At 41.1% G+C, this 26,538-nt stretch overlaps 2 protein-coding genes across 5 annotated transcripts in view; one reads left to right on the top strand and one right to left on the bottom strand.

Moving 5' to 3' along the window:
* The window catches only part of stat5b (signal transducer and activator of transcription 5b), a 15,353-nt gene extending 10,569 nt beyond the window's left edge, over window positions 1-4,784 (bottom strand). For 2 of the 3 annotated variants that reach the window (XM_060862987.1, XM_060863003.1), the window contains exons 1-11: window positions 4,636-4,784; window positions 3,637-3,770; window positions 3,340-3,496; window positions 2,776-2,865; window positions 2,461-2,635; window positions 2,079-2,209; window positions 1,797-1,948; window positions 1,551-1,706; window positions 932-1,111; window positions 408-495; window positions 1-123 (exon numbers count right to left, since the gene is read on the bottom strand). In XM_060862987.1, the coding sequence (XP_060718970.1) occupies window positions 1-123; window positions 408-495; window positions 932-1,111; window positions 1,551-1,706; window positions 1,797-1,948; window positions 2,079-2,209; window positions 2,461-2,635; window positions 2,776-2,865; window positions 3,340-3,496; window positions 3,637-3,764 (1,380 nt within the window). In that variant the 5' untranslated portion in view covers window positions 3,765-3,770; window positions 4,636-4,784. The remainder of the gene's footprint in view (window positions 124-407; window positions 496-931; window positions 1,112-1,550; window positions 1,707-1,796; window positions 1,949-2,078; window positions 2,210-2,460; window positions 2,636-2,775; window positions 2,866-3,339; window positions 3,497-3,636; window positions 3,771-4,635) is intronic. The other variant, XM_060862995.1, reaches the window with a different exon arrangement.
* Window positions 4,317-26,538, top strand: part of oplah (5-oxoprolinase, ATP-hydrolysing) — a 23,843-nt gene continuing 1,621 nt past the window's right edge. Inside the window, exons 1-25 of one of the 2 annotated variants that reach the window (XM_060862968.1) lie at window positions 4,317-4,637; window positions 15,889-16,065; window positions 16,142-16,333; window positions 16,701-16,815; window positions 17,035-17,158; window positions 17,259-17,454; window positions 17,550-17,715; window positions 18,884-19,022; window positions 19,497-19,564; window positions 20,378-20,688; window positions 20,887-20,999; window positions 21,189-21,359; window positions 21,764-21,901; window positions 22,023-22,161; window positions 22,453-22,565; window positions 22,638-22,789; window positions 22,930-23,090; window positions 24,097-24,198; window positions 24,449-24,623; window positions 24,735-24,919; window positions 25,037-25,183; window positions 25,295-25,429; window positions 25,512-25,661; window positions 25,744-25,901; window positions 26,388-26,538. The exon at window positions 26,388-26,538 is cut by the window's right edge and continues 10 nt beyond it. In XM_060862968.1, the coding sequence (XP_060718951.1) occupies window positions 15,895-16,065; window positions 16,142-16,333; window positions 16,701-16,815; window positions 17,035-17,158; window positions 17,259-17,454; window positions 17,550-17,715; window positions 18,884-19,022; window positions 19,497-19,564; window positions 20,378-20,688; window positions 20,887-20,999; window positions 21,189-21,359; window positions 21,764-21,901; window positions 22,023-22,161; window positions 22,453-22,565; window positions 22,638-22,789; window positions 22,930-23,090; window positions 24,097-24,198; window positions 24,449-24,623; window positions 24,735-24,919; window positions 25,037-25,183; window positions 25,295-25,429; window positions 25,512-25,661; window positions 25,744-25,901; window positions 26,388-26,538 (3,672 nt within the window). In that variant the 5' untranslated portion in view covers window positions 4,317-4,637; window positions 15,889-15,894. Of the gene's footprint in view, window positions 4,638-9,890; window positions 10,001-15,888; window positions 16,066-16,141; window positions 16,334-16,700; window positions 16,816-17,034; window positions 17,159-17,258; window positions 17,455-17,549; window positions 17,716-18,883; window positions 19,023-19,496; window positions 19,565-20,377; window positions 20,689-20,886; window positions 21,000-21,188; window positions 21,360-21,763; window positions 21,902-22,022; window positions 22,162-22,452; window positions 22,566-22,637; window positions 22,790-22,929; window positions 23,091-24,096; window positions 24,199-24,448; window positions 24,624-24,734; window positions 24,920-25,036; window positions 25,184-25,294; window positions 25,430-25,511; window positions 25,662-25,743; window positions 25,902-26,387 lie in introns of those variants that run through there. The other variant, XM_060862976.1, reaches the window with a different exon arrangement.

The raw sequence follows: 26,538 nt of genomic DNA, 5'->3' as shown, positions 1-26,538 counted from the left end.
CTTGACGTGAAACATGAGCTCGTTTCCGCCCACACTGAACTGCGACTCGAACAGGACAGAGAATTTCTCTTCCGTCACCGACTCTGCGCCGCGTCGGTCTGCACGTTTTATGCGCTTCAGAGACTGGATGGCAAAGAGACAGAGAAGGGACACATGATTACACTCGTTCACCTCTCACACAACTTAAGATCGTTACCCTTAGATGTAATGCAAATATTAATGAATATGCATGAGCATGCAAGTGCATTTGTACACATCCCCTCCCTTGACCCCACCGTTCTACCCTGCTTGTACTATGCTGTAATATAGGTACTTAATTACTAACTGCTATTAAATTAGTCATGTTGCCACCCTTCATGTACAACTGTTATCAGAACAGCGCTTAACAAAAGACTTGCTGCTCTCACCATGTTCCTGAAGTGTGCACTCAGCGTGCCTGTGGTTTGGTGATACTCCATGACACAGTTGTTGTTCAAGATTTCTCCACTACTGTCACTGAAACACACACACACATAGAATAAAACGCTTTGCTTGGCGGTCTTTTTTCTGAGCCCTTTGGATTTTTACAATACACACAACCATTTGTGCTCTCTGTTGACCTTATTTGGACGTTGTTCCTGTCATCAAACATTCTAAGGAGAAGTAATAAAATAGCTTCCAATGTATTATATTATTCTGTACACCAATATTCCGACCCTTAGTCTCCCGCTTTCCTTATATGGTCATTGCTTCCTGCTCATGATCACTTTCACTGTTTGACAGGCTCAAGCTTTTGCTCACTCGCTTTGACGTCAACCACATGAATAAAAACCGCTGTCATGTTTCTCCTCTTCAGCATGTTTCATGTACAGGAAATAATGACCAAATAAGGAAATGTGTCAAAAGTCAAAGGGGATTTTTTTTTTGTGACAAGTGTGTTGTTAGGACTCACTTCCTGGTGCTCTCGTTCTTCAGCAGTGCTTTGGCCTGCTGTTCATTGATGATTGTGGCCTTCACCTGTGGGGGGTTCATGTGGACATTGAGTTTTCCCCCAACCAGCAGGCGAACCGTCGTGGCAAACTTGGTCTGGGTCTTCAACACCTGCGGAGGCTGTTTCTCTATTATGAACGTGCTGCCAAGACAGAAAACAAAAATAAATTTGAATTCAATTGTTGATGTTAATTATTAGACTACTGTTAAATCAAAACAAATGTGATAACCTGATATAAGTGTTAAAGGAGGTCATGATAGCGTTAATTGTTTTTGTTTTATTGTTAACTGTCAAAGCAAATGTGTTTGCTTTGTTTCTTTGTTTGCTAGCACACAAAGCAAATGTGTTTGCTATGTGTGCTACTTTGTCACTAACTGGGTTCAGGCTCTGGGTTGTTGATTGGAGGATCAGGGTTCCAGCCCCAGTGCTGCCAAGCTGCAACTGTTGGGCCCTTAACTCTCACTTGTCCAGATGATATCAGTGATGGTGTTAAGTGAATTGAATGCTGTAATTAACCCACCTGGTGACAGATGCTGGTCAGTGAGGGTGTAAAGTGCCTTTATGTCAGTAGTGAACTCACCTGGTGACAAGTGCTGAGATGATGTCGGTGATGGTAGCGTTATGTTCTTTGAGCAGTTCCTCTGTAGGGCCAGGGATAGGGAGCTGTTGTGTTAAGTGATCAACACGCCGGAGCTGCTGTCTGTTCTGCCAAACCATATCGGCCAACTTCTCACACCTGAACAACACAGCAACAAGGACTTAACACTAAGAAACTTCAAAATTCACTTAGGTATAATGTTTACAGTAGGTGCGTATGTGTGTTTACCAGGACTGCAGGATGTCTAGACTTCCTTCTGGAGGTCCCCCATTTCCAGCTAGCTGTTGTCGCCTCTTCCACTGGATCAGTTCATCGTCCACAATCACCGCCTGTTGTTTCCTCAACAATGCCAGTGTCCTTTGGTGCTTCTCTGCCAATTCCTACACACACAGCTTTTTTTTTTTCTTTCTTTATCAACATGAAATGCCATCAATTACTCTTACTGACATGACTGCTCTGAAAGTCCAGTTCAGAGGTTTTGGGGTGTGTGTGTGTGTGTGTGTATGTTACCTGTCTGTATTTCTGCAGTGTGTTAGCCTCTCTGGTTATCCAGGTCTCTAATGTAGCTTTCCTGCTCTGTAGACTCGTCTCTCTCTGTGCCCGCTCGGTCGGTGGCAAACTCGCTAAACTACTCAACTGAGCTGTAAAAAAATAAAACAATATAATAATCGTCACTGTGAAAATAAGAAAGAAACGCTAAGAAATATGAATTTCTGAATTTAAATATCATTACTTAATTTGCTTATATAGTAAAACAGGCTTATTACAAAAATAAAAAACAATAATGACTCATGTTTTATATAAGTCCAATGTAGTGCAGCTGTGGAGTACAAATGCAGTACACAAGAAGATATGTGTGTGTGTGTGTGTGTGTGTGTGTGTGTGCGCATACCCTGGACCCTCAGGCTCTCCTGGTACTGGATGATGAAGTACTCCTGACTGTGCAGGACTTTACGCAGGTCATTCTCTGTCTCCTGCTTCAGGGCACGCAGCTCCTCAAACATTTGGTTGATTTGCTGGTATTTCTGAGACGTAGTATCTGTAGCACCACCCCCTGTAGAGCTCACCTGCCAATCAAAAAATGTACGAGTTGTTAATTGTTATAAAATGAGCTAATTTTTGTTAAATTGTCACAAAGTAAGATGCATTTAAAATGTAAATCACTCTGTAGCTCTGATGTGCATGTTTGTGTGTGCGTGTGTCTCACGTTAGAAGCCTCCTGGACAAGTCTCTGTTCTGTGTAGAGGATGTGTTTGATACTTCGCACCAGCTCCATAGGACACGCCTCATACGTGCTCTAAACAACAACAAAAAAATGTTAACAGTGGAATGAAACAGGACAGACAGAGAGACAAACAGACAGGCAGATTGACAGACAGACAGCTGCAAGCTGTGAGATACACAAGACAGAAAGACTGGCAGATAAAGACACAGACAGAAGAGTGTACGGACAGACATACAGATAAACGGACAAAGACAAACAGACAGACAGAATTTTAGATAGGGACAGACAGATGGGGCATATAATATTAGACAGAAAGACAGAAGGAATTATAAAGAGAGAAGCAGACAAACAATTAGACAGACAGATGGAAAGACAAAGAGACATATATAAAGGAAAAGCAGACAAAAAGACAGGTAGAGAAAAACACTACAGCCCTGTTCACACCTTAAAGTTTTTTATGCAGGTTAGGGTGTGTGTCATCAGTGTGCATCACTGGCTGGCATTTTCTGATGACATCTTCATCATGCGTGTGTGTTTATCTGTTACCTTTAGCTGTGTGGCATGATGTCCCAGTTTGATTTTAAGAAGGAAGCCATCCTCCCCTGTCTGACTCTCTGCCCTCCTCTGCAGCTCCTGGATCAGACTGTCCAATAAACGCTTTGCCTTAAACTCCTCCTGCTGCTTCTCCACATCTATGGCATCCCTGTACATGCACCGGACACACACACACACACACACACACACACACACACACACACACACCAGATTAGTCAAATGTCAACAGTATTTATTCCCAAACCTTAATTAAAAATTTCTGATTCTGTGTGAATGTGTGTGCCTCACCAAGGCTGGTTCTCAATCCATTGGGCAAGATAATGGCGCACTTCTATGGGGAAATGCTGGCCATAGAGCGCCTGCATCTGGTGTAGGGCATCGCCCTGTAACTGCTGAGCCTGGATCCATAACGCCATCTCTACCTGACAGAGAGAGAGGGAGAGTGAGAGAGAGACAGACAGACAGACAAAGAAGGACAGGAAACAGAAAGACAGAGAAAGACCAAGAAATAGAGAAAAAACAGACAGTCAGAGAGAAAGACAGGAGAGCAAGAGATAGATTTGAGAGAGTGATAAAATGCCTAATTACACTGATCATGTCTCAAATGTTCAACAAATTTCGAGTTTCCCCACCCAAATGTTCCTTTGCCAGCATTATAGGGCGTGGCTTATTTGATTGACAATACCCGCCTCCAACGAACGAGTCACTCAGTTCTATTACACTGTTTCTCGCAGAAAGTGTAATTGTAACTAATCACTAAGTAGTGCTTAGTGACTTAACTCTAATGTAGTGCACTGGACAGAGTATAAACTAGTTGGTAAACACATTCACTACACTATATCTGCTGTTGCATTGTAGTTAGCTTTAATTGCTCTGTGTGTTGGGTTAACCGTGAACTTTAACGGAAGTGACGCAAAAGTATGATCAAAACGAGTTAGCTAATACAACTTAGCAAGAGTCGAAGTACCTCTAGCAGCTAGTTACGTTAGCTTAGCCTAGCTTATATTATCTTAGCTTGTGAGACTTTTTTGAGTTAATTCAAGTTTAGGAACCGTTGCAAACATAATTCAGCAGCAATCCTCTAATGTTATGTTACCGAAAATAAACAGAACTGTTTAGTTAATTAGATGTATTTTTAAGTTACCTGTCTATGCTTTGCTAAGCTAAGCTAACCAGGCAGAGGAATGCTACGCTGTGCTGTCTAAAAGTGAGCCAAACTGTTGCGCTTTCTGTAAATCAAAGCCAGCGACAGAGAAGAAAACGAAGGAGTTCGTGCTCGAAACCCACCGGTAAGCCGTGTTTCGATTAGAGTCAACACGCCGTCAATCCATCAATGAACATCAGACTGTCATTCAGGCAAAAATGTGCCATGAAAGCAGGAGTTAAAGTTTAGCAGGTTTCCGGAATAGCCGTGTTTGTGTGGGCGGAATATCTGCGCTGTACCACCGCTCGCCTGCAGACGCCGCCACACCTACACAAATCACACAAAGTCACGTTAAAAAAAAAGCTTTTATTTTCATTTCGACTGTATATAGAAATAAATGAAACAGCCTTCCTCCAGAACCCTGGTGATACATTAAAACACAGAGCTAAGGGCTAAAATATGAAATTAACCTATTAAAATAAAATGCATGTGTGCAACCTTGTGTAAACAGTGCAACACAAAAGACTACAAGACAGATACATAAAGATAACACCAACCACTATATATAGCGTCTGTTTGGCTCTGAACAAGTGTAAATACGGATACTATTGTTTTGTAAACTTTAAACGTAATGCACAAAAGAGTTTGTATCAGCATTTAAAATTGTAATGTGCAAAAATTGCAACCTGACTGCAGAACTGTTTGTAATGGTAAACAGTTAAAAGGTATGATGTATTAACAGTATGTGGACCCCTGACCATCAAACCTATATGAGCCTGTTGGACACCCCATTGCACAACATCTCATTATGAAGTCAAGAAATTTTTATATTGCTATTTCAAGCATATATAACTGGTGCAGTACAATAATGAAATAAAACTAGGTTTGTAAAGTTCGTCACGACAAACTTTGATGTTGGCTTTGATGGTGCAAGTATTCGCAAATGCTGGTGCTTTTTGGAGGTGAGTGGACATAAGGGTCAGTGTTACTTTTGGAGGCAAGTGGACAGAAAGATAGGGTGCCAAAACATTTGGAGGCAAGTGGAGATGGGTATGTGACATCATCCGAATATTCTTGAGGAAGTTCCTCGCATTGTGCTGAGTGTTTTGATATGTCACATGTCCATGTTGTGCTAATTATTGTACAATAATGAAATAAAATTACTTGCCTCCAGGACCCTTGTGCTGCATAAAGACAAAGCTATATGAAAGGGAAGATTTTGCTTGTGTGTCTGTGGGATTACTTTAATGTTTCAGATCATCAAACAAATTTAAACATTAGTCAAAGATAACACAAGTAAACAAAAATGCAGTTTTTAAATGAAGGTTTTCATTATTAAGGGAAAACAAAATACAAACCCACATGCCCTGTGTGAAAAATTGTTTGCCCTTCTGTGATAAACAGAACCATGAATTCTGCTGTCTACCAAAAAATCCTGAAGGAAAATATGCGGCCATCTGTTTGTGACCTCAACCTGAAGCGAGCTTGTGTTCTGCAGCAGGACAATGATCCAAAACACACTGGAATGGCTGAAGAAAAACGTAATGAAGACTTTGGAGTGTCCTAGTCAAAGACTTGACATCTAGTCAAGACACATCCTCTAATGTGGCTGAATTACATCAATTCTGCCAAGATGAGTGCACCAAAATTCACTTGATTGCAGTTCTTGCTGCAAAGGGTGTCCCAAACATTTATTAGGTTTAGGGGGCAAGCACGTTTTCACACAGGGCCATGTAGGTTTGGCTTTTGTTTTCCCTTAATAATAAAAACCTTCATATAAACACTGCATGTTGTGTTTACTTGTGTTATCTTTGATTAAAATTTAAATTTGTTTGATGAATATTAAAGTGTGACAAAGGTGCAAAAAGAAAATAATCCGGACCACTGTGTGTGTGTGTGTGTGTGTGTGTATACACTATATATATGTGTATATATATAGTCGTATGCAAAAGTTTAAGAAACCCTGACAATTTCCATGATTTTCATTTATAAATATTTGGGTGTTTGGACCAGCAATTTTATCAATCAGGGGTTCCTTTCAAATAACTGAAGGACACAGTAATATTTCAGTAGTGAAACGAGGTTTATTGGATTAACAGAAAACGTGCAATATACATCAAAACGAAATTAGACAGGTGAATAAATTTGGGCACATCAACATTTAGTAGAGCCTCCTTTAGCAGAGATAACAGCCTCTAGATCAGAGGTATTCAACTAAAATTGAAAGAGGTCCAGTAAGAGAAAAGAGAACAGAGCTCTAGCTTGGGTTAGGGTTAGGGTTAAACCTGGGCTTGAATGGAGTCGAGGCCGTTCTCATACACATGTGGAGGTGCTCATTAGTGAGCCTGGAACGATATTAAGTTTGGATTATGTTCATTGTAGAGAAAGCTGCCTCGCAGTTGTATGTAGAGCCAAACATGGTCAGGATGTATAGGGCTACTTTCCTCAGACCTGGGAAAGCTGTCTCAGGGACGCTGTCTTCAGATTTGAGTGGATATGTTTGTTTAGAACCTTTATGTTTTGTCTCATAATGTCGTTTCACATTGCCACTTTTAATAAGTGCCACAGTTTCTGTACATATGAGACACACTGGTTTAGTGCTCCCAGTGGGAAGTGTGAACAGAAATCAGTCTGTCCATTCTGGATTAAATGTTTTCGCTGTCCACTTTTCTTTGGAGAGTGCCATTTGTTCTATATTCTCCCTTTCTCCGTCTCACTCATCTGTTTCCCTTTCTCCGTCTCACTCGTCTGTTTCTCTCCCTTTGTTTTCTACATGTATCGCTATCTTTCTTTCATGTGTAACTTTACTCTAATTCTCTCTCATCTGTCTTGCACTGTTGAGTCGCAGTGTTTACTTCAGCAATGCGCAGACTTGATTGGCTGAGTGTTATCACGTGGGATGGCTTAACTCGCATGCAATTGGTCTGTGCGTTTCCACTACCTTTACCATAAATATTGGCCATTTTGTTGATTTAAATACCTGTAACTAAGCACTGATTAATTGAAACACACAATTGGTTTGGTGAGCTCATTAAGACATTTTAAAAGGTATATTTTAATGTAACCTTTTCCCTCTAGTTACACACTTTGGTCAATTCAAGGATAATTCATGCAATTGTATACTGTTTATTTGAAATAATTAGAAGTGCAGTTTCTTGTCTCCCCTTATTGTTCAAGTGGTTGAGGTTGATTTGGGATTTAGAAAGTAATTAATAAGTAAGTACACCAAATTAATAAGTAGAGGTGAAACTGGAAGAACAGTATTTTATTAAACCTATTAATTTTATTTGCCTGTATAGGTTCAATCCTGGGGGGCACTGTGGCTTAGTGGTTAGCACGTTCGCCTCACACCTCCAGGGTTGGGGGTTCGATTCCCGCCTCCGGCTTGTGTGTGTGGAGTTTGCATGTTCTCCCCGTGCCTCGGGGGTTTCCTTCGGGTACTCCGGTTTCCTCCCCCGGTCCAAAGACATGCATGGTAGGTTGATTGGCATCTCTGGAAAATTGTCCAAAGTGTGCGATTGTGTGAGTGAATGAGAGTGTGTGTAAATGCCACAGTTTAATTCTGTAGAATTTTAGAACTACATTATGTAACTCTAATCTACTGTATTTTCAGTTGCCAGTTAAGGAGTTATATAGACTTCTTCTGATTAAAAAGATAGAAAAAAACAGCAAAGAACTAGTATACTTGGGCTGCCAGATCCAAAAGGCAGATCTGGAAAGTCGAGATTCTGAAACAAAAGCTGAAGATGAGTGTATGGTCACAGGTGATTTCTAGGAAGTATTGAAACTATATTAAAATCTAATATTTTTTTTTTTTTTGGAAATAAAGAACAACATAAATTGCTATGATTTTGTGTTTATTCATTTTTTTTTGTGGTGGCGGATATCATTTTTAATTAGCCTTACTAATATGTTCTGCATCCCTGATGTTGTACAAAAAACTACCATTTGCAAAGAAACGTAAGGCAACGCAAAGCATCTGCTCCAATGTAAGAGCACGGCCGTGATGGCTGATGTTTCTGATGTAAGGATGGATGAGATTATGGATGTATCTTATTGACTGTAAAGAAATTGACTGTACCGCTCAAATAAAAATGCATAGGGATATGACCAAAAATCCACTCTGGGCCTCAAAGTCCTCTCCCAATGTAAATGTAACTCCTACGAATTAATGCAGCCTCTTCATCAACAGGATTGATGAAAAAAGGGGAGGAGACCAAAAGAAAGTCTGGGTTTACTGAAGAAAACCTGCTCCCGACCAGGTTAGGTTCACAGAGTAAGTTACTATGGTAACTGAATCTGAGTACAAGTTACCTCTCTTTCAGAAACGGGCTTGACTTAATCTGCTTTCTCGGGTTTAACATGCCTCCCATTCTGAAACAGAAAACCCAGAGTTTGCCTTATTTCAGGGTTAACATACTCAGTTTTCACTTAACCTCCTTTCTGAAACAGGCCCCCGAAAACATTGTTCAGCATTATGGTTTAGGGGAAGGCTACAAAAAATTACTGCGGAGATATAAGCTGTCCACTGTGAGGAACATAGTGAGGACATGGAAGACCACAGGAACAGGTCTTGTTAAGGCCAGAAGTGGCATGCCACGTAAAATATTGGAGAGGCAAAGGCGAAGAATGGTGAGAACGGTCAAAAACAGCCCACAGACCACCTCCAAAGACCTACAACATCAACTTGGTGTCACTGTGCATTGTTCAACAATTCAGCGCACTTTGCACAAGGTGAAACTGCACGAGAGAGTGATGCGAAAGACCTTTCTGCACACATGGCATAAACGGAGTCGCTTGAGGTATGCAAACGCGCATTTGGACAAGCCAGCTTCATTTTGGAATAAGGTGCTGTGGAGTGATGAAACAAAGTTTGTTATTTGGTCATAACAAGGGGTGTTATGCATGGTGGCAAAAGAACACAGCATTCCAAGAAATTATGCATATTGCACATTTTCTGTTAATCCAATAAACCTCATTTCACTACTGAAATATTACTGTGTCCTTCGGTTATTTGATGGATCAAAATAAAATTGCTCATCCAAACACCCAAATATTTATAAATGAAAATCATGGAAACTGTCAGGGGTTCCTAAACCTTTGCATACGACTGTGTGTGTGTGTGTATATATTGACTTAAGTTTGGCTTATAATTATCATTTATTTAGTACGGAAAAAAGCACATACTGTATATGGCACGTCTTGATGCTTAAATGTTTACTATATATATATATATATATATATATATATATATATATATATATATATATATATATATATATATATATATATAAATAATATATCGTTTACTGTTATGTATCTCCTGCTTCAACCAGTAAGGGGCTAAGCACGTGGCACATGACGCTTCCCAGAGTTAAGTCCCTCCTCCGTGTGAATAGACCCCTCTTTGTGTGTGTGTGTGTGTGTGGAGTCTCAGTGTAAGAGCCGGGATTATACATTGTTTCGTTTTAAAGTGGACACTTTGAGCTGTAGAAACTCCTGAACACGGTATGTGAACGCTTTCATCTGGATGTTTTTGCTCGATTTATTATCCGGTTACAGGTTAAATGATATACAGCAATACGAGACAGAATGAAGGTGATTATTGAGGTCTTTAACTTCAATACCAGCACTTACTGTTGTCCTGTCTTAAAGGTGAAGCTATAAATACAACAGTTAAGGTAATTTATAAAACTACACGTTTCCATCACATTTTTCCTTTAACCTGACTTTCACATAGAAACAAAATAGATTTATTTCCAATATTTATGTACAACCTGTAACTGAATTCGGCTTCACTGAAATTACGTCATGAATCTACACAAAATATCCCATAATATCAATATAGTTTACACAACTGCACAGCACGTACAGCCACTCACAAATGGCCAGTAGGCGTTCCCAATACTGGTTGCCATAGTAACCAGAATCAGTATCAGAAGTTCACATACAAGGAATTTGTTTTAGTGTCATAGGCTTCCAGTAAACAGAGACGTCAACAACACGCAGACGATAAAAACAAGGCGAATATATATATATATACACACACATACATATACACACATATACACTTGTGTATTTTTATTTATAATATAATTTATATATATTTATTAAATAAATAAAAATACACATGTAAATTTAGGAACCCCTGACAATTTCTATGATTTTCATTTATAAATATTTGGGTGTTTGCATCAGCAATTTCATTTTGATCAGTAGTGAAATGAGCTTTATTGGATTAACAGAAAATGTGCAATATGCATCAAAACGAAATTAGACAAGTGCATAAATTTGAGCACCCAAACAAAAAAAAATGACATCAATATTTAGTACAGATAGAAATAACAGCCTCCAGACACTTCCTATAGTCTGTAATGAGTGTCTGGACTCTGGATGAATGCATTTTGGACCATTCCTCCTTACAAAACATCTCCAGTTCAGTTAGGTTTGATGGTTGCTGAGCATGGACAACCTGCTTCAAATCACCCCACAGATGTTCAATGATATTCAGGTCTGGGGCCTGGGATGGCCATTCCAGAACATTGTATTTGTTCCTCTGCATAAATGCCTGAGTAGATTTTGAGCAGTGTTTTGGGTCGTTGTCTTGTTGAAATATCCAGCCCCGGCGTGACTTCAACTTTGTGACTGATTCCTCAGTGTTATTCTCAAGAATCTGCTGATATTGAGTGGAATCCATGTGACCCTCAACTTTAACCAGATTCCCAGTACCAGCACTGGCCACAAAGCCCCACAGCATGATGGAACCTCCACCAAATTTTTCTGTGGTTAGCAAGTGTTTTTCTTGGAATGCTGTGTTCTTTTGCCGCCATGCATAACGCCCCTTGTTATAACTAAATAACTCAATCTTTTTTCATCATGCCTCAGCACCTTATTCTAAAATGAAGCTGGCTTTCGCATACCTAAAGCGACTCAGTTTGTGGCTTGTGTGCAGAAACGGCTTCTTTCGCATCACTCTCCCATACAGCTTCACCTTGTGCAAAGTGCGCTGAATTGTTGAGCGATGCACAGTGACACCATCTGCAGCAAGTTGATGTTTGTAGGTCTTTGGAGGTGGTCTGTGGGCTGTTTTTGACTGTTCTCACCATCCTTCGCCTTTGCCTCTCCAATATTTTACGTGGCCTGCCACTTCTGGCCTTAACAAGAACTGTTCCTGTGGTCTTCTATTTCCTCACTATGTTCCTCACAGTGAAAACTGACAGCTTATATCTCTGCAATAACTTTTTGTAGCCTTCCCCTAAACCATAATGTTAATGTCTTTGTTTCAGGTCATTGGCAGTTGTTTTGAGGCCTCCATGTTGCCACTCTTCAGAGGAGAGTCAAAAAGAACAACTTGCAATTGGCCACCTTAAATACCTTTTCTCATGATTGGATGCACCTGTCTATGAAGTTCACAGCTTAATGAGCCACCAAACCAATTGTGTGTCCTAATTAATCAGTGCTACGTAGTTACAGGTATTCAAATCAACAAAATGGCAAGGGTGCCCAAATTTATGCACCTGTCTAATTTTGTTTTGATTCATATTGCACATTTTCTGTTAATCCAATAAACCTCATTTCACTACTGAAATATTACTGTGTCCTTCAGTTATTTGATAGATCAAAATGAAATTGCTGATCCAAACACCCAAATATTTGTAAATGAAAGGGGTTCCTAAACTTTTGCATACGACTGTACAATGTACAGTTGTGCTGTATATGATAGAATGCAATAGAATGAATGAGATGCAAGGATATGCAGGGATCTACCTGGATGGAGGTAGGTGGTAATAATTAAAGATAAGAGTATTGCGTAATGGGTGGAACAATTTACTGTTCATGAGGTAGCTTGCTGGGAAACAGTATTTGGGGCTCTGTATTACCAGCCAGATGACTCAAAAAAGAGGATGACTTGGATGTGAGGTATCCGGACTGATTTTCTAAGCCCTTTTAGTGACTCTGGATTAGTACAGTTTTTGGAGGGTGGGTAGGGGAACATCGATAATCTTTTCAGCAGTCCAAACCGTTCTCTGTAGTCTTCTGATGTCTGATGCTGAGTCAGAAGTGAACTGATCCTCCAACCTTTTAGCGTAGGTCTTCTTAGCTGCTCTAATCTCCTTGTTCAGAGTGTTCCTGGCCTGATTGTACAAGACCCTGTCTCCATTTCTGTAGGCATCCTCTTTGGCCTGACGAAGGTGTCTGAGTTTTCCTGTAAACCATGGCTTATCGTTGTTGAATGTTAGGTGACTTCTGGTAGGATGCATATGTCCTCACAGAAACTGATATATGAAGTTACAGTCTCTGTGTGCTTGTTCAGATCATTGGCAGCAGCTTCAAATACACTCCATTCAGTGAGGACAAAAAAAGGCTTGTAAAACCCGCTCTGTATCATCTTTACTCCAGATCTATGTTTTTGCATGTAGGTTGCTATAAGACGAACCAGACAGTGATCAGAGAGACATATTGTGGTGTAACAATGGTCCAGTATATTACTGTCCCTGGTGGGACCTGTAACATGCAGTCTGTATTTTGGCAGTTCACTGGAGAGATTTGCTTTGTTATAGTGCCCAAGAGTTTTTTATTACAGAGTCAAGGTGGTGGTGTTCTGTCCCTGTAATCTGATCAGTGAGTTTTTGTAAATCTAGGCTCACGTGTGCTTGCGGTGGAATGTAAACACACACACGCTTGCAGTTAATGAAGAGCGCTTCTAGGTCTGAACAGCACATCTTCTTTAACACTGTTATATCTGTACACCACCTTTCACTGATGTGGAAGCATGTCCCGCCACACCTGCTCACTTTCCCAGTCTGCACGTCTTGAAGCGTTTGATCAGCCCCGCTGCTCCACCAACTACAATGTACAGCAGAACGTCTGAATAATTAAAAACTGGTAGGAGATTTCGTGGTGTGTTCTGATGAATATTCAGCAGTTCATCCCTGGTAAAAATGATAGTGTTGGATAAACAACTGGAGAGCGAAGCACTGTGGCTGCCATCTGCAAAATGATCTAATAGCGCATCTAGCATTCCACTTGACAACAGATAAGCCTTCTTGCAGCTACCATTCTAGTGTTAGTGTATATATAATTCACCATTGTATATTTGCATCTTATAATTTGAGGTGTTCTGCCAGGGACCACATGCGCTATACTTCTCTCCCATTGGTAGTCACTGCACCAATTCGCTCCGTATTTGCCCAAAGTTAAACTTTTCTCTACTTTTAACATCTTGTCGCCAAAGATTGGTGATTGGTATCACTGGAAGTCAACATCTCTCATTAACAATGAGTGGTCTTTGGTTGCTTTTTCAATGCAAGTTTCTGTATGTGTGAATGTAGTATGATTCGTGTGTAAAGCATGCTTTTTCGCTGTCTGTGTAGGAGGTGATTTAATCATTTTGTTTTCCTCGTTACTAAGTTCTTAGCCCTGTCTTTGTTTTATGTAGCACCATGATCCTGGAGAAACGTTGTCTCATTTCACTGTGTACTGCAACAGCTATATATGGTTGAAATGACAATAAAAGTTTCTTGATTTGACTTGACTTGTTATAAGCCAAACAATAGAGGCTCAGTGGTACAAACAGGATGTCATCTCCAACACCAGGGAGGTATGACACTATACTTCGGAAGTTTTTAAACACCTGCCGTCCTGCCCTATCAATTGAAAGAGCTAGAGAGGCCCCCTCAATACCTAGGCAGGGCTTGACACAGAGGTAAACAGTGAAGCACATGACAGCATCTGAGGAGTACAGGCAATCCCCCTCCACTACCATTGATGACCTGTTCAGGGCCTGTGTTGAAATCACCTTGAAAGAGACTAACAGAGAAAGGGGAAAGGAACTGCTGTACATCACGCAACCATTCAGTTTGCTCTGCAAGTTTGGCGCTTTTCTCTTTTGTGCTGCCACCGGATGGAAACATAGCAAGAGCTGCCTCACATGTGTCTGAGTATGTACAACCGCAGTTCTAACACACTCTCCGAGCTTTTCTTCTTGTTTTGAAATTCCTTTCTGGCTTCCAAGAATATATCAAATACTAGGAACACCAGCAGAGCCATGGAAACACATGTGTACACTTCAAAAGTAAAATCACCCTGCAGCTTATTCCTTTATATTGCACTTTGGTTGCAAGTCAAGCTGGTGAAATATGGCATCAATTTCAGGCCATAAGTATCATGGCCTGAAAAATATTATGCGCGAGTCATAGAATTGCATACATTCATTCATTCACCTTCTACCGCTTATCCGAACTACCTCGGGTCACTGGGAGCCTGTGCCTATCTCAGGCGTCATCGGGCATCAAGGCAGGATACACCCTGGACGGAGTGCCAACCCATCGCAGGGCACACACACACACACACTCATTCACTCGCGCACTACGGACAATTTTCCAGAGATGCCAATCAACCTACCATGCATGTCTTTGGACCAGGGGAGGAAACCGGAGTACCCGGAGGAAACCCCCAAGGCACGGGGAGAATATGCAAACTCCACACACACAAGGTGGAGGCGGGAATCGAACCCTGACCCTGGAGGTGTGAGGCAAACGTGCTAAACACTAAGCCACCGTGCCCCCCAGAATTGCATACACATTTTATAAAATAACAGAACAAAACTAGGAATAACAGAAAATACTAGGAAATAAAAACAAAATCTTATTTACCTTGCTTACTTTATACAGATTCTTGCATTTTCTGCTGTTTTTTGCTCATAGTTTTTTCTTTCTTTTTATTTACACTTCTGTTTTCTTTGCTCTTCTTTCCAAGTTGGTCGCTTGCTATTCCAAAAATCGCAAGTAGAGTTTTATGCAGATTAGGGACGGGATAAAAGTCTCCATTGGTCCACTGGTTCTAAACTGACAGCCCTTCTCTAGCCAATCATTAATATCGAAAGTGGATGATTACGTTGGCGTTGCTCACCAAACCTAGCATGGCTGTCTCAAACAATATCAAGTGGTTTTGCTTATTTCTTAACATGGGGGTTTTACACCTGGGAAAGCCTGGAGCCTTTACCAGGGTACTCAGGGCACAAGGCAGGGAACACCCATTGCATGGCACAGTCACACATTCACGCACGCATTTACACTTTAGAGATTAGCTTAAAAGCACGTCTTTGGACTGGGGGATGAAACCCCCACAGCACAAGGAAAATGGAAATAGGTGTCGAACCCCCATTCCTGGCAGGGTGATGCAAATGTGCTTTTGCATAAGGATAATGACATTTACCATTACTAAAGTGATTGCCATCTTTGTCTCTTGGTGTAAAGAATTGTAGTCTTTCTTGTTAAGAAAACACAGTAGTCACAATAATTAATAATTAATTGAATGGAGTTGACCTGTGTGAAAAGTTTGTTTGGTTTTAGTTAGTTCTTGATTAATTATTTTTGTTTGTTTTTTTTGCTTAGTTCAACATGGCTGACTCTGACGGAAAGTTCTGTTTTGCCATCGACCGTGGTGGAACCTTCACTGATGTCTTTGCTCGTCTGCCAGACGGAAAAGAGCGAGTGATGAAGCTGCTCTCTCACGACCCACAGAATTACAGAGATGCTCCCACAGAAGGCATCCGCCGCATACTGCAAGAGGTAAGAGAGGGAGATGGCATAAGAGCAAAAGAAACAGAGAGATAATGTGAGACAAACCTGTTTGGATTTCCAACAGGAAACAGGACAGAGTTTTCCCCGTGATGAGCCGTTGGACCCGTCTCTGATTGGCTGGATCCGCATGGGCACAACGGTGGCCACCAATGCGCTGTTGGAGCGAAAGGGAGAAAAGATGGCACTTGCTGTGACTCGTGGCTTTAAACACCTACTGCACATTGGCACACAGGCTCGACCCAACCTCTTTGACTTGGTAAAAACACACACACACACACACACACACATGCACACATTTTGCATATTTATCACATGGGCTCAACTCAACTTCTTCAGCTTGGAACACATACACATACTGCACGTTATCACAGAGGCTCAACCTGACCTCTTCAACCTGGAAGTGTGTGTACGAGGTCTGGTACTGGCACAAAGGCTAGGCCTTATGTACACACACAGTTACAGCACAGCCTATTTAAGGAAGCTACTGTAATGCCTAATATCTCTAAGGCTGGGAAAACAGGAAATGCTGCATTAACTAGGCTAGCTGCCTGGTTTACAATACCTGTGTGTGTGTGTGTGTGTGTGTGTGTGTGTGTGTGTGTGTGTGTGTTTCTGTATCACAGGAAGTGCAAGTGCCTGATGTGCTTTATGAAGAGGTTATAGAAGTGGATGAAAGAGTTGTCCTGAAGCAAGATGGTTGCCTTCTTCCGAGCAAAGAACCGAAGCAGATCGTCAAAGGTATTACATGATTGTGTGTGTGTGTGTGTGTGTGTGTGTGTGTGTGTGTAGAAAATTGATCATAACCTTTTTACCAATCACAATTTAGAATTTAGCAGTTATGTGGTGTAATACTGTTATCTTGTGTTTGTGTGTGTGTGTGAGTCTGCGTGTGTGTGTGTGGAAAATTGATCAAAACCTACATACTGTTATCTTGTGTTTGTGCGTGTGTGTGTGCAGGTAGTACAGGTGAGAGTTTGGAGGTATGGACTGAGTTGGACCTGCAGTGTGTGGAGAGAGATCTGAAAGCTGTGCTTTCTAAGGGAATCACCAGCCTGGCTGTGCTGCTGCTGCACTCATACATGTGAGAGAGAGTGTGTGTGTGTGCGTGTGTGTGGAGATACACACATGTATATCCTAATGATTTGTATGTGTATACATTTTAATGTGTATGTGTCTGTCAGGTACCCAGATCACGAGCAGGCAGTGGGCTCTCTTGCTCGGCGGCTGGGTTTCACTCAGGTGTCTCTATCGAGCGAGGTGATGCCGATGATCAGAGCTGTGCCTCGTGGCTACACTGTGTGTGTAGACGCCTACCTCACACCCAAAATTCACCAGTACATCAACGCCTTCACCTCTGGCTTCAAAGGACGACTCGCCGTGAGTGTGTGTGTGTGTGTTTGTGCGTGAGAGTGGCTTAATTTTAAGTATGAATATATAACTCAGTCCAAATGTCCTTGTTAACTTAAACACAGGGCGTGGACGTACTGTTCATGCAGTCGGATGGAGGTTTGACTCCTATGGATCATTTTTACGGGTCTCGGGCGGTACTGTCTGGCCCAGCTGGAGGAGTCGTGGGTTATGCCCTCACAGCCTACACCAACACACACCACACACCTGTCATCGGCTTTGATATGGGAGGTGAGACACTGACAGATGAGTGGAGTGTGAGGAAAGAAGGAAAGCGTTTGGATTGATAAATGTTTCCCTTTTCCAGGAAGGTTCTTTACTTCATTTTCAGGGACTGTCCCATTTTGTTACATGCAGTGTTTGTGTGCGTGTGTGTGTGTGTTTCCTAATTTTACAAATTAATTTTTCAATATTAAAAAGTCATGTTAATTCCTTTATAAAAAAGCATTTCTTTGCATTTTGAAATAATCAGTTTATATTTTAGGCTCATTTAAATTTTAATTTTCAACAGGCGTAATTGAATATGATCATTCTACATTCAACATATCCAAGAATTCTTGAATGTTGATGTTTTGAAAATGTACATCTTACATTTTTACTTACAAAATTTGTAGTAGAACATACAGCTGAGCCTAAACTAATGACTAGTGATTTTTGACACATTCCAGTAACTCCCAGGTTAAACTTCCATGTTTATTATATTTTCAATATTCATGCAATTTTAGAGAGATGATTTTTTTGTTTGTTTTTATAGTTTAAAATATCCAGCGAACAGTTTTAAAATACTTAAATATGAAGTAGCTGACATTCAGTGGTAAAAGTCACAGAGCTGATTTTTGGTCCAATTTCCAGGAACTGCTTAAGCCTCTTAATTTCACAGTAGAGTTCTTAATGTTTCGCTTATTTTGTAGATGATTGATACCATCCCCGGATAGTCATACTAGATTCCCGTCTAGTGAAATGACATTCCAAAGGTTGAGAAGTTTACATTTTAGCATATTTTTGGTGATGGTTTAACATTTTGCAGTAACTAACGTGCCTTTTCTAGGAGCCCCTTCAGATGTTTTAAGTTGCCATCTTAACGTTTTAACCTGTTATAAGATACAAACATTACGTCATTCCATGACAGCAATATTTTGCAGTATTCATCCTTTTTGATTAATTGAATGATTAATGTCCCAAATTGTTGACAAATTTCTTGGTTATATTGAAACTGAATATCGGTATAAATTTTATGTAAATTTGAATTAAAATTTTTGCCATATTTAGAGATTTGTCTTTGTTTTCATGTTGTCCAGGGAAACTTAGCATAAAATATTAGTTATTTACAAAAATGTTGTTTTTTGTAGGTCATAGCTTGTGTGTGTTCTTATACGTGTGTGTGTGTATGTGTATGTAGGTACCTCTACAGATGTGAGTCGCTATGCTGGCCAGTATGAACACATTTTTGAGTCTACAACAGCTGGGGTTACATTACAGGCACCTCAGCTCGACATCAACACCGTCGCAGCAGGAGGAGGATCTCGACTTTTCTTCAGGTATCTAGCACCGCCCACACACATATACACACACAAACAGACGCACACAATCGCGCACACACACATCTTAGTCTTTCCCTCCCAATGTAGCCTCTTCTACCATGAACCATTTCTTTGCAGGATTTTTCCTGAGCTCAGTGCTTTATGTAACCCTTCCGTAAAACATTACCAGCAGTCCACAAAGTAATCCTAAAGCAATAAGTATGGTTAATGCCTGCACTCTTTTATCATTATGTTTTGCAGCTTAGGGTTAAAACTAAAACTAGTCCTGGTGAAACATTCTTTCCTTTTTTTTAGGTCAGAGTTCACTGTTTTTCAAACCCTCACTGATTTAATAATATATAACAAATTCTTGTTTAAGAGTAACAGATAGACCAACATATCAGTGCACAATGTTTACTGAAAGAAATATTTCAATGAAAATCCTATCAAGTGGGAATGTACTCAGAGCTTGGACCTTTTACAATTCTGTAGGTCTGGGATGTTTGTTGTGGGTCCTGAGTCAGCTGGTGCTCATCCTGGTCCAGCTTGTTATCGAAAAGGTCAGTGAGCCAGATTTTACTCATTCAAATACCAGAAAACCCTAAATTCAGAAGCGGTCCAGGGCATGAACTCCCCTTGATCCAGTTAAAGAACATGATTCTCAAGACACTTGCCCAACAAAGACATAAACCAGACTATCATGGTTCAGATCATGAGTTAATCATTATCTGTCTCTGAAAGTACAGATGCCCATATAGCCGTATGTCACGTCACCAATTACTTAAAACCAATTACCAGGCCAAAAAGATCCAGTTTATAACATAGTTTTCCAACTCACATCAAGATCAGTTTCACATGACCCAGAATAAGACCAAGGCTATTTCTTCAAGTATCATAAGACCTTAAAAACAGCACCAAAAACCACTCCCTGCCCAAGTACTAAAATACAAGGGCAAAAGGTCCAAAACACCACCAATTCCAAAAGACAAACACCAGGACCAGCAGCTAAGAACAAAGCAAGACCAGGAGCAAACCCTAAGGAAGTAAAACAAGCCACAGATCAGTCTGCCAGGTTCAATACCCAAGACCTGTCCCTCAAGATCTTTAAAAACACTATATCAAAAAAGATCAGACCCCTAAAACCAAAAACCTGACAAAGACCAAAACCCCAAGACCAAGACTGCCCCAAGACACAGAACCCATATCAGAAGTTTCCTAGAACTCAAGTAAGCAAGGCTAGGTCCCCATTCCCTCAACCAGACCTGCAGACCCAGACCAGGCCATGTTCAGGCTATGTTCAGGAGATCATGTGATTTGAATCCTTTAGCTCTGTACTGCAGTAATTCAGTGTAATCTATTATTTTGACTTACAGGGGGTCCTCTCACAGTCACAGATGCCAATTTAGCTCTTGGCCGTCTCCTTCCTTCATTCTTCCCTCACATCTTTGGTCCTGGAGAGAACGAGCCTCTATCCATAGATGAAACCATGAGCCGTTTCCAGAAGCTTACCAAAGACATCAACCACTTCCTCTTGACCAGCCAATCACAATGCGATGGAGACAATCACAAAAATATTGACATGTCAAAAAGTGGCAAATCAGAAATGAGCGTGGAGGAGGTTGCCATGGGATTCATCAGAGTTGCTAATGAAGCAATGTGTCGACCAATCAGAGCACTGACACAGGTAGAATTTTCTTTTCTTTAATATTGGCATCTTTAGTAAATTGTGATTTGTAGCACCTCCTAGTGGTCACTATTGGTCCTAGTGTTGTATTTCTCTTTATGTTTGTATGTTATGCTCCATCACTCTTTGCTACAAAAGCTCCCCCTTGTGGAAAATCTTTAAGCTGAAAATGATGAGGTAACAGGTTTCTCTTCACAGGCGAAAGGCCACGATACATCTCAGCATGTGCTGGCGTGTTTTGGAGGAGCAGGCGGGCAACACGCATGTGCCATTGCACAATCACTGGGCATGAAAACCGTCTACATACACAAGTACCACTTCAATGTTGTGTGTTACGTGATTACATCCTCTTTACTGAGGAATGAGATTGATTGTGTCAAAGTTAGCATTTAGACTTGTCTTTTGGGAAAATTTATACTTGTCTTTTGAAAATCCACATTTGTATTAAACCCCAAAAATTACTTAACTACACACACACCCTGTGCTCTCTCTCTTTGTAGGTACAGTGGAGTTTTATCAGCGTATGGTTTGGCTCTAGCAGATGTTGTAGAGGAGGCTCAGGAGCCTTGTTCTCTGCAGTATAACAAAGACTCTTACTCAGAGCTCGACACCCGGATCCAGCAACTATCACAGCGCTGTCATGACACACTGAGGAAACGGGGATTCAACAGGTAGCAACACACTCACACACAAACAAAGTTTATCGAAAAATGAATTGCCGTTAATGATGTAGCATTCTCTAACAATGAGACAGCACATATGTAAGAGATCAGAACTGTGTGTGGCAAAAATAGTATGCTTGCTCCAAAAAATATGAAAATATTTTACAATATTTATTGTAGTTGTGCAAATTAGAATGAATGCTGTGCTTATTTGGCAAAATATGCACATTCGTGTGTGTGTGTGTGTGTATTAATAATTGTTTTGGAAATACAGACCAATTTGATATCATTAAATTTGTATTATTTTTTTTGCTGTAATTTGTAATTTAAAAAAGCCTAGATTAGTGGTAGAGTTGCTGTTGTGTAGATGGAACTGAGCAGTCTGGAGTGTTCACCTGCACTGTGTTGGACAGTTCTCAGATCAGTATGGATGTTTTCCTGCACATGCGTTACAAGGGAACAGACTGTGCTCTCATGATCAGCGCCAGTGATGCACCAGCTCATGCTCAGTCCTGCTGTTCCGGAGACTTCCTTACTGCCTTCACCGCACGGTAACACACCCTGTAGCATGGAGTCTTGTCATTTATTAACACTCTGGTTATGGTGCTCCCTGTTTAGTACTCATAATTAAGTTCTACTTCTACACTAACATTGTATACAAACCCTAAACAGCTACATGAAGGAGTTTGGCTTCACCATTGCTGACAGACCCATTATGGTGGATGACATTCGTGCTCGTGGATCAGGAAAATCTGGAATCAGGACAACGGCAAAGGATCAGACAGGAAGTCAGTCACCAAAAGTGACACAGGTAAAAAAAAAAAAAAAAAAAGTCTTCAAAGCTAAAATAAACCCAATAAACACACAGTGAGTCAGTGAACAGAATTAGCTATCATGAGCTGTCTGGCCTTCTGACAATATTACTGAAACAGAGTTTATATTTACCTTTCTCGGATGTGGACGTATTCTAACTCCCATCAGGCAAATGGACACAACAGCAGACCTTATGCCGGGTGCCTAGAAACCAAGCTCGAGAGCTGTTTATCTTGGACATAAGCGTTACATTATATCTATGCTTGTTTGTTGATTTTGCCACACTCAGATGACCAAGTGTTACTTTGAGGACCGATATCTGGACACAAGCTTGTTTCTGTGGGAGGATCTGTCATGTGAGCACAGCATAGACGGACCAGCGATCATCATTGACAAGAACAGGTGTGTTTAAATCACTGATCTTTCAGTCCACAACAGAGTTTAAACTCAAATAACTGACCCGTCGTTTTCCAGCACCATCCTGGTAGAACCGGGCTGTTCAGCCCATCTGACTGCAAGCGGAGACGTGTGTATCGACGTGGGAACAAACAGCAAGTGTGTCCTGGGGACAGAACTAAATGCAGTGCAGCTTTCCATCTTCTCTCATCGCTTTATGAGCATTGCAGGTTAGAGGATTTTAATAGAAATAGAAATAATTTGAATAGAAAAAGTTCACATAAGGAGCAAAACACTATGTGTTGCAAAGTTACTGTTATTGTAAATACTTTCTCTCTGCCTCTGTCTTTACACACAAATACACACACAGAACAGATGGGCCGTGTCTTACAAAGGACATCCATCTCCACCAACATTAAGGAGCGGCTGGATTTCTCTTGTGCTGTGTTTGGGCCTGATGGAGGTCTGGTGTCAAACGCTCCTCACATTCCTGTGCACCTGGGAGCCATGCAGGAGTCCGTGCAGTACCAGGTGTGTACGCATGCACACAAACACACACACACACACACACACACACCAGTGTTGTAATGTAACGGAGTACAAATACTTCGTTACTGTATTTAAGTAGAAATTTCACGTATCTGTACTTTACTTCGCTATTTAAATTTATGCCAACTTTCAGTTTTACTCCACTACATTTCTTAGATAAAATGTATACTTTTACTCTGCTATATTTCCACTAAGCGTCTTCGTTACTCATTACTACAAAATAAAATCAGAAGAAATGTGTGCGACTGCAATAAGGGAGGTTTGGCGAGTCACTGCTCCTAGATTGCATTACGCTCCGCACACTCTATTTTAGCGTAATGTTGCCAAAGGAGGAGGAAGCACAACTGAAACCGCCATGGAAGCACCTACTAGAGGACCTCCCGTTATCGTAGATGACCACCCCGACGATAGTGGAAAACTTGGTGAACAGGGTGGAGAAGATAACGTTATACACCCGTGGCCGTATTTGCAAGAAATGTTTCTGTACATTGGAATGAAAGATTCTTCCTAACGGATGAAGTGCCTCTTATGTATACTGATAATCACTGAAATTGTACTTTTTACTTTTACTTCAAATACTTAAGTACATTAAATATCAGAAAATTACTTTTGATACTTAAGTACAGTATATATCAGATACTTTAAGACTTTTACTTGAGTAATATTCTAAAAGGTAACTTTCACTTCTACCAAAGTCTTTTTCTAGTACGATACTTGTACTTTTACTCAAGTATTGCTTTCTAGTACTTTATACAACACTGACACACACGTGCACACACACACACACACACACACACACACACAGTTGATGGGAATCAAATGAAGACATCTCACATTGAGTTCCTTTTTGCTTCCTGTTTCTCTCTGTGTTTTTTTTATCCATTTTATTTTGTGTGTTTCTTTCTCTCTCTCTCTCTCTCTCTCTCTCTCTCTCTCTCTCTCTCTCTCTCTCTCTCTTTCACAATCTCTCGCTCCGTCTCTCTCTCAGTTAAAAACAATAGGCAGCACACTGAAGGAAGGAGATGTGATACTAAGTAATCACCCGTGTGCTGGAGGAAGCCACCTGCCCGACCTCACCGTCATCACACCGGTACACACAACTCTCTGTGTTTGTGTGTTTATTGGTTCATTCTTACTTAACAATTAACACATCTTAGAGTGAATTCTAAATATTTTGGATTATAACAGAGACGTTCTTTTCTACTTCGGAATAAAAATGATATGATCCAGGGGCAGAGATGCCTGTGAGCTCAGAGGACCAGAATAAAGTCTGAAAAGTCAAAAAATTTTTACTTATTAGAGAATGATGCGTAGACTTTTGTGCCTCTTTCCTTGTGTAGGTGTTTCGTGATGGCGTGAGCAGCCCGGTGTTTTTCGTAGCCAGCAGAGGGCATCATGCTGATATCGGGGGCATTACTCCAGGCTCGATGCCCCCTCACTCCACCTGTCTCCAGCAGGAGGGGGCGGTCTTCACCTCCTTCAAACTCGTCACTGAGGGAGTCTTCCAGGAGCAGGGTTAGCCAACTGTCTTGCAGCTCTCGCTTCATGTGTTCATCTTTTAACCTTTACAGTTCTGTGTCACGAAAAGTGACAGTTCTAAAAATTTTGGTATCATCCATGTTTCAGCGGTGACTGAGGCTCTCTTGGCTCCTGCTCAATACCCAGGATGCTCTGGGACACGTAATCTCTATGACAACCTGTCAGACCTGAGAGCTCAGGTGGCAGCCAATCAGAGAGGGAGTAGGCTGGTGGGGGAGCTGATCGACATCTACGGACTAAATGTGGTCCATGCGTACATGGGCTACATTCAGGTGTGTGTGTGTGTGCACATGAGCATGTGTGTGCATGTGCTTTCGTGTGTATGCAATTGCATGTAAGTAGTACAAGTGAAACAGCACTATCAAGGTGTAACAATACTGTGTGTGTAGAGTAATGCAGAACTGGCTGTTAGAGACATGCTGAGAGAGTTTGCACATCGACGGCATGAGCAAAGTGGCTCATTAGATGTGGAAGCTGAAGATCAGATGGACGACGGAACACCAATTAGACTTAGAGTTCAGATAAACGAACAGGAGGTATATCTCTCACACACATAAACACAGTATAGACAATACATGCTTCATGCACAGGGATAGCTGATGTAACTTAAACATCTTAAACACACTTATTTGTGTGTGTGTGTGTAGGGGAGTGCTGTGTTTGATTTCTCAGGTTCAGGCCCAGAGGTGTGGGGTAACTGTAATGCTCCTCGCGCCATCACTCTCTCTGCTCTCATTTACTGCCTTCGTTGCATGGTCGGACAGAACATCCCTCTCAACCAGGTACACACACACAGACACACACAGACACTCATTAAGATTGTCTTGCTGTCACCTATATTTTGTTTGTGTGTTTTCTCTGCAGGGTTGTCTGACCCCCATCAATGTGATTATCCCCACCGGCTCCATCCTGCATCCTTCCCAGAATGCTGCAGTGGTGGGAGGAAATGTGCTGACGTCACAGCGAGTAGTGGACGTCATCTTCAGAGCGTTTGAAGTGTGTGCCGCATCACAGGTTAGTGAACATGCATGTTATACATACACACACACTCACACACACACAAATACACACATACAAACGCATGTTTTTTCCAAAGGGCTGCATGAACAATATCACATTCGGCAATGAGAAGTGCGGTTACTATGAAACAGTGGGAGGCGGAGCAGGGGCAGGGCCAGGCTGGAACGGGAGGAGTGGCGTCCACAGTCACATGACAAACACGCGCATCACAGATCCTGAAATTCTCGAGAAGAGGTGATTTTCATGCACACACACACACACACACACACACACACACACACACACATGACGAAAGTTTCATGTTACCAATGCAACAACAGATCGCTAGTTAGTGCAGCATGGTAGCCAAGTATTTGCATATTAAATGAGATCCTTTATATTTATTATTGGGGACAAATATATATACACACATACATACATTCATACATGCATACATACATATACACTGTGAACTATATATATCTTGAATTTTTATTATGTTAATTCTTTATACTACTCCTTATGTTTATCTTTTGTTCTATGTTTATGTTCTGTAAAGCTGCTTTGTGACAATGTCCATTGTAAAAAGCGCTATACAAATAAACTTGAATTGAATTGAATTGAATTATTGAATTAGACATTACTATTTAATGCATTCATCGATTATACTTTGGTTGATAATGAAGACCTGCCCCCTCCTTTCTCTTTCTCTCTCTCTCTCTCTCTCTCTCTCTCTCTCAGGTATCCGGTGGTGTTGGAGCAGTTCTCTCTGCGAGCCGGATCTGGAGGTAGGGGTCGACATCATGGTGGTGATGGTGTGATCCGGAAGCTTTTCTTCAGGGATGAAGTGATTCTGTCAGTGCTGACAGAGAGACGCTCCACACGGCCGTAT

Source organism: Tachysurus vachellii, chromosome 2 (assembly GCF_030014155.1).
Source record: "Tachysurus vachellii isolate PV-2020 chromosome 2, HZAU_Pvac_v1, whole genome shotgun sequence".
In the NCBI taxonomy this organism is placed as follows: domain Eukaryota; kingdom Metazoa; phylum Chordata; class Actinopteri; order Siluriformes; family Bagridae; genus Tachysurus; species Tachysurus vachellii.
This window is presented reverse-complemented; position numbering and strand designations above follow the sequence as displayed.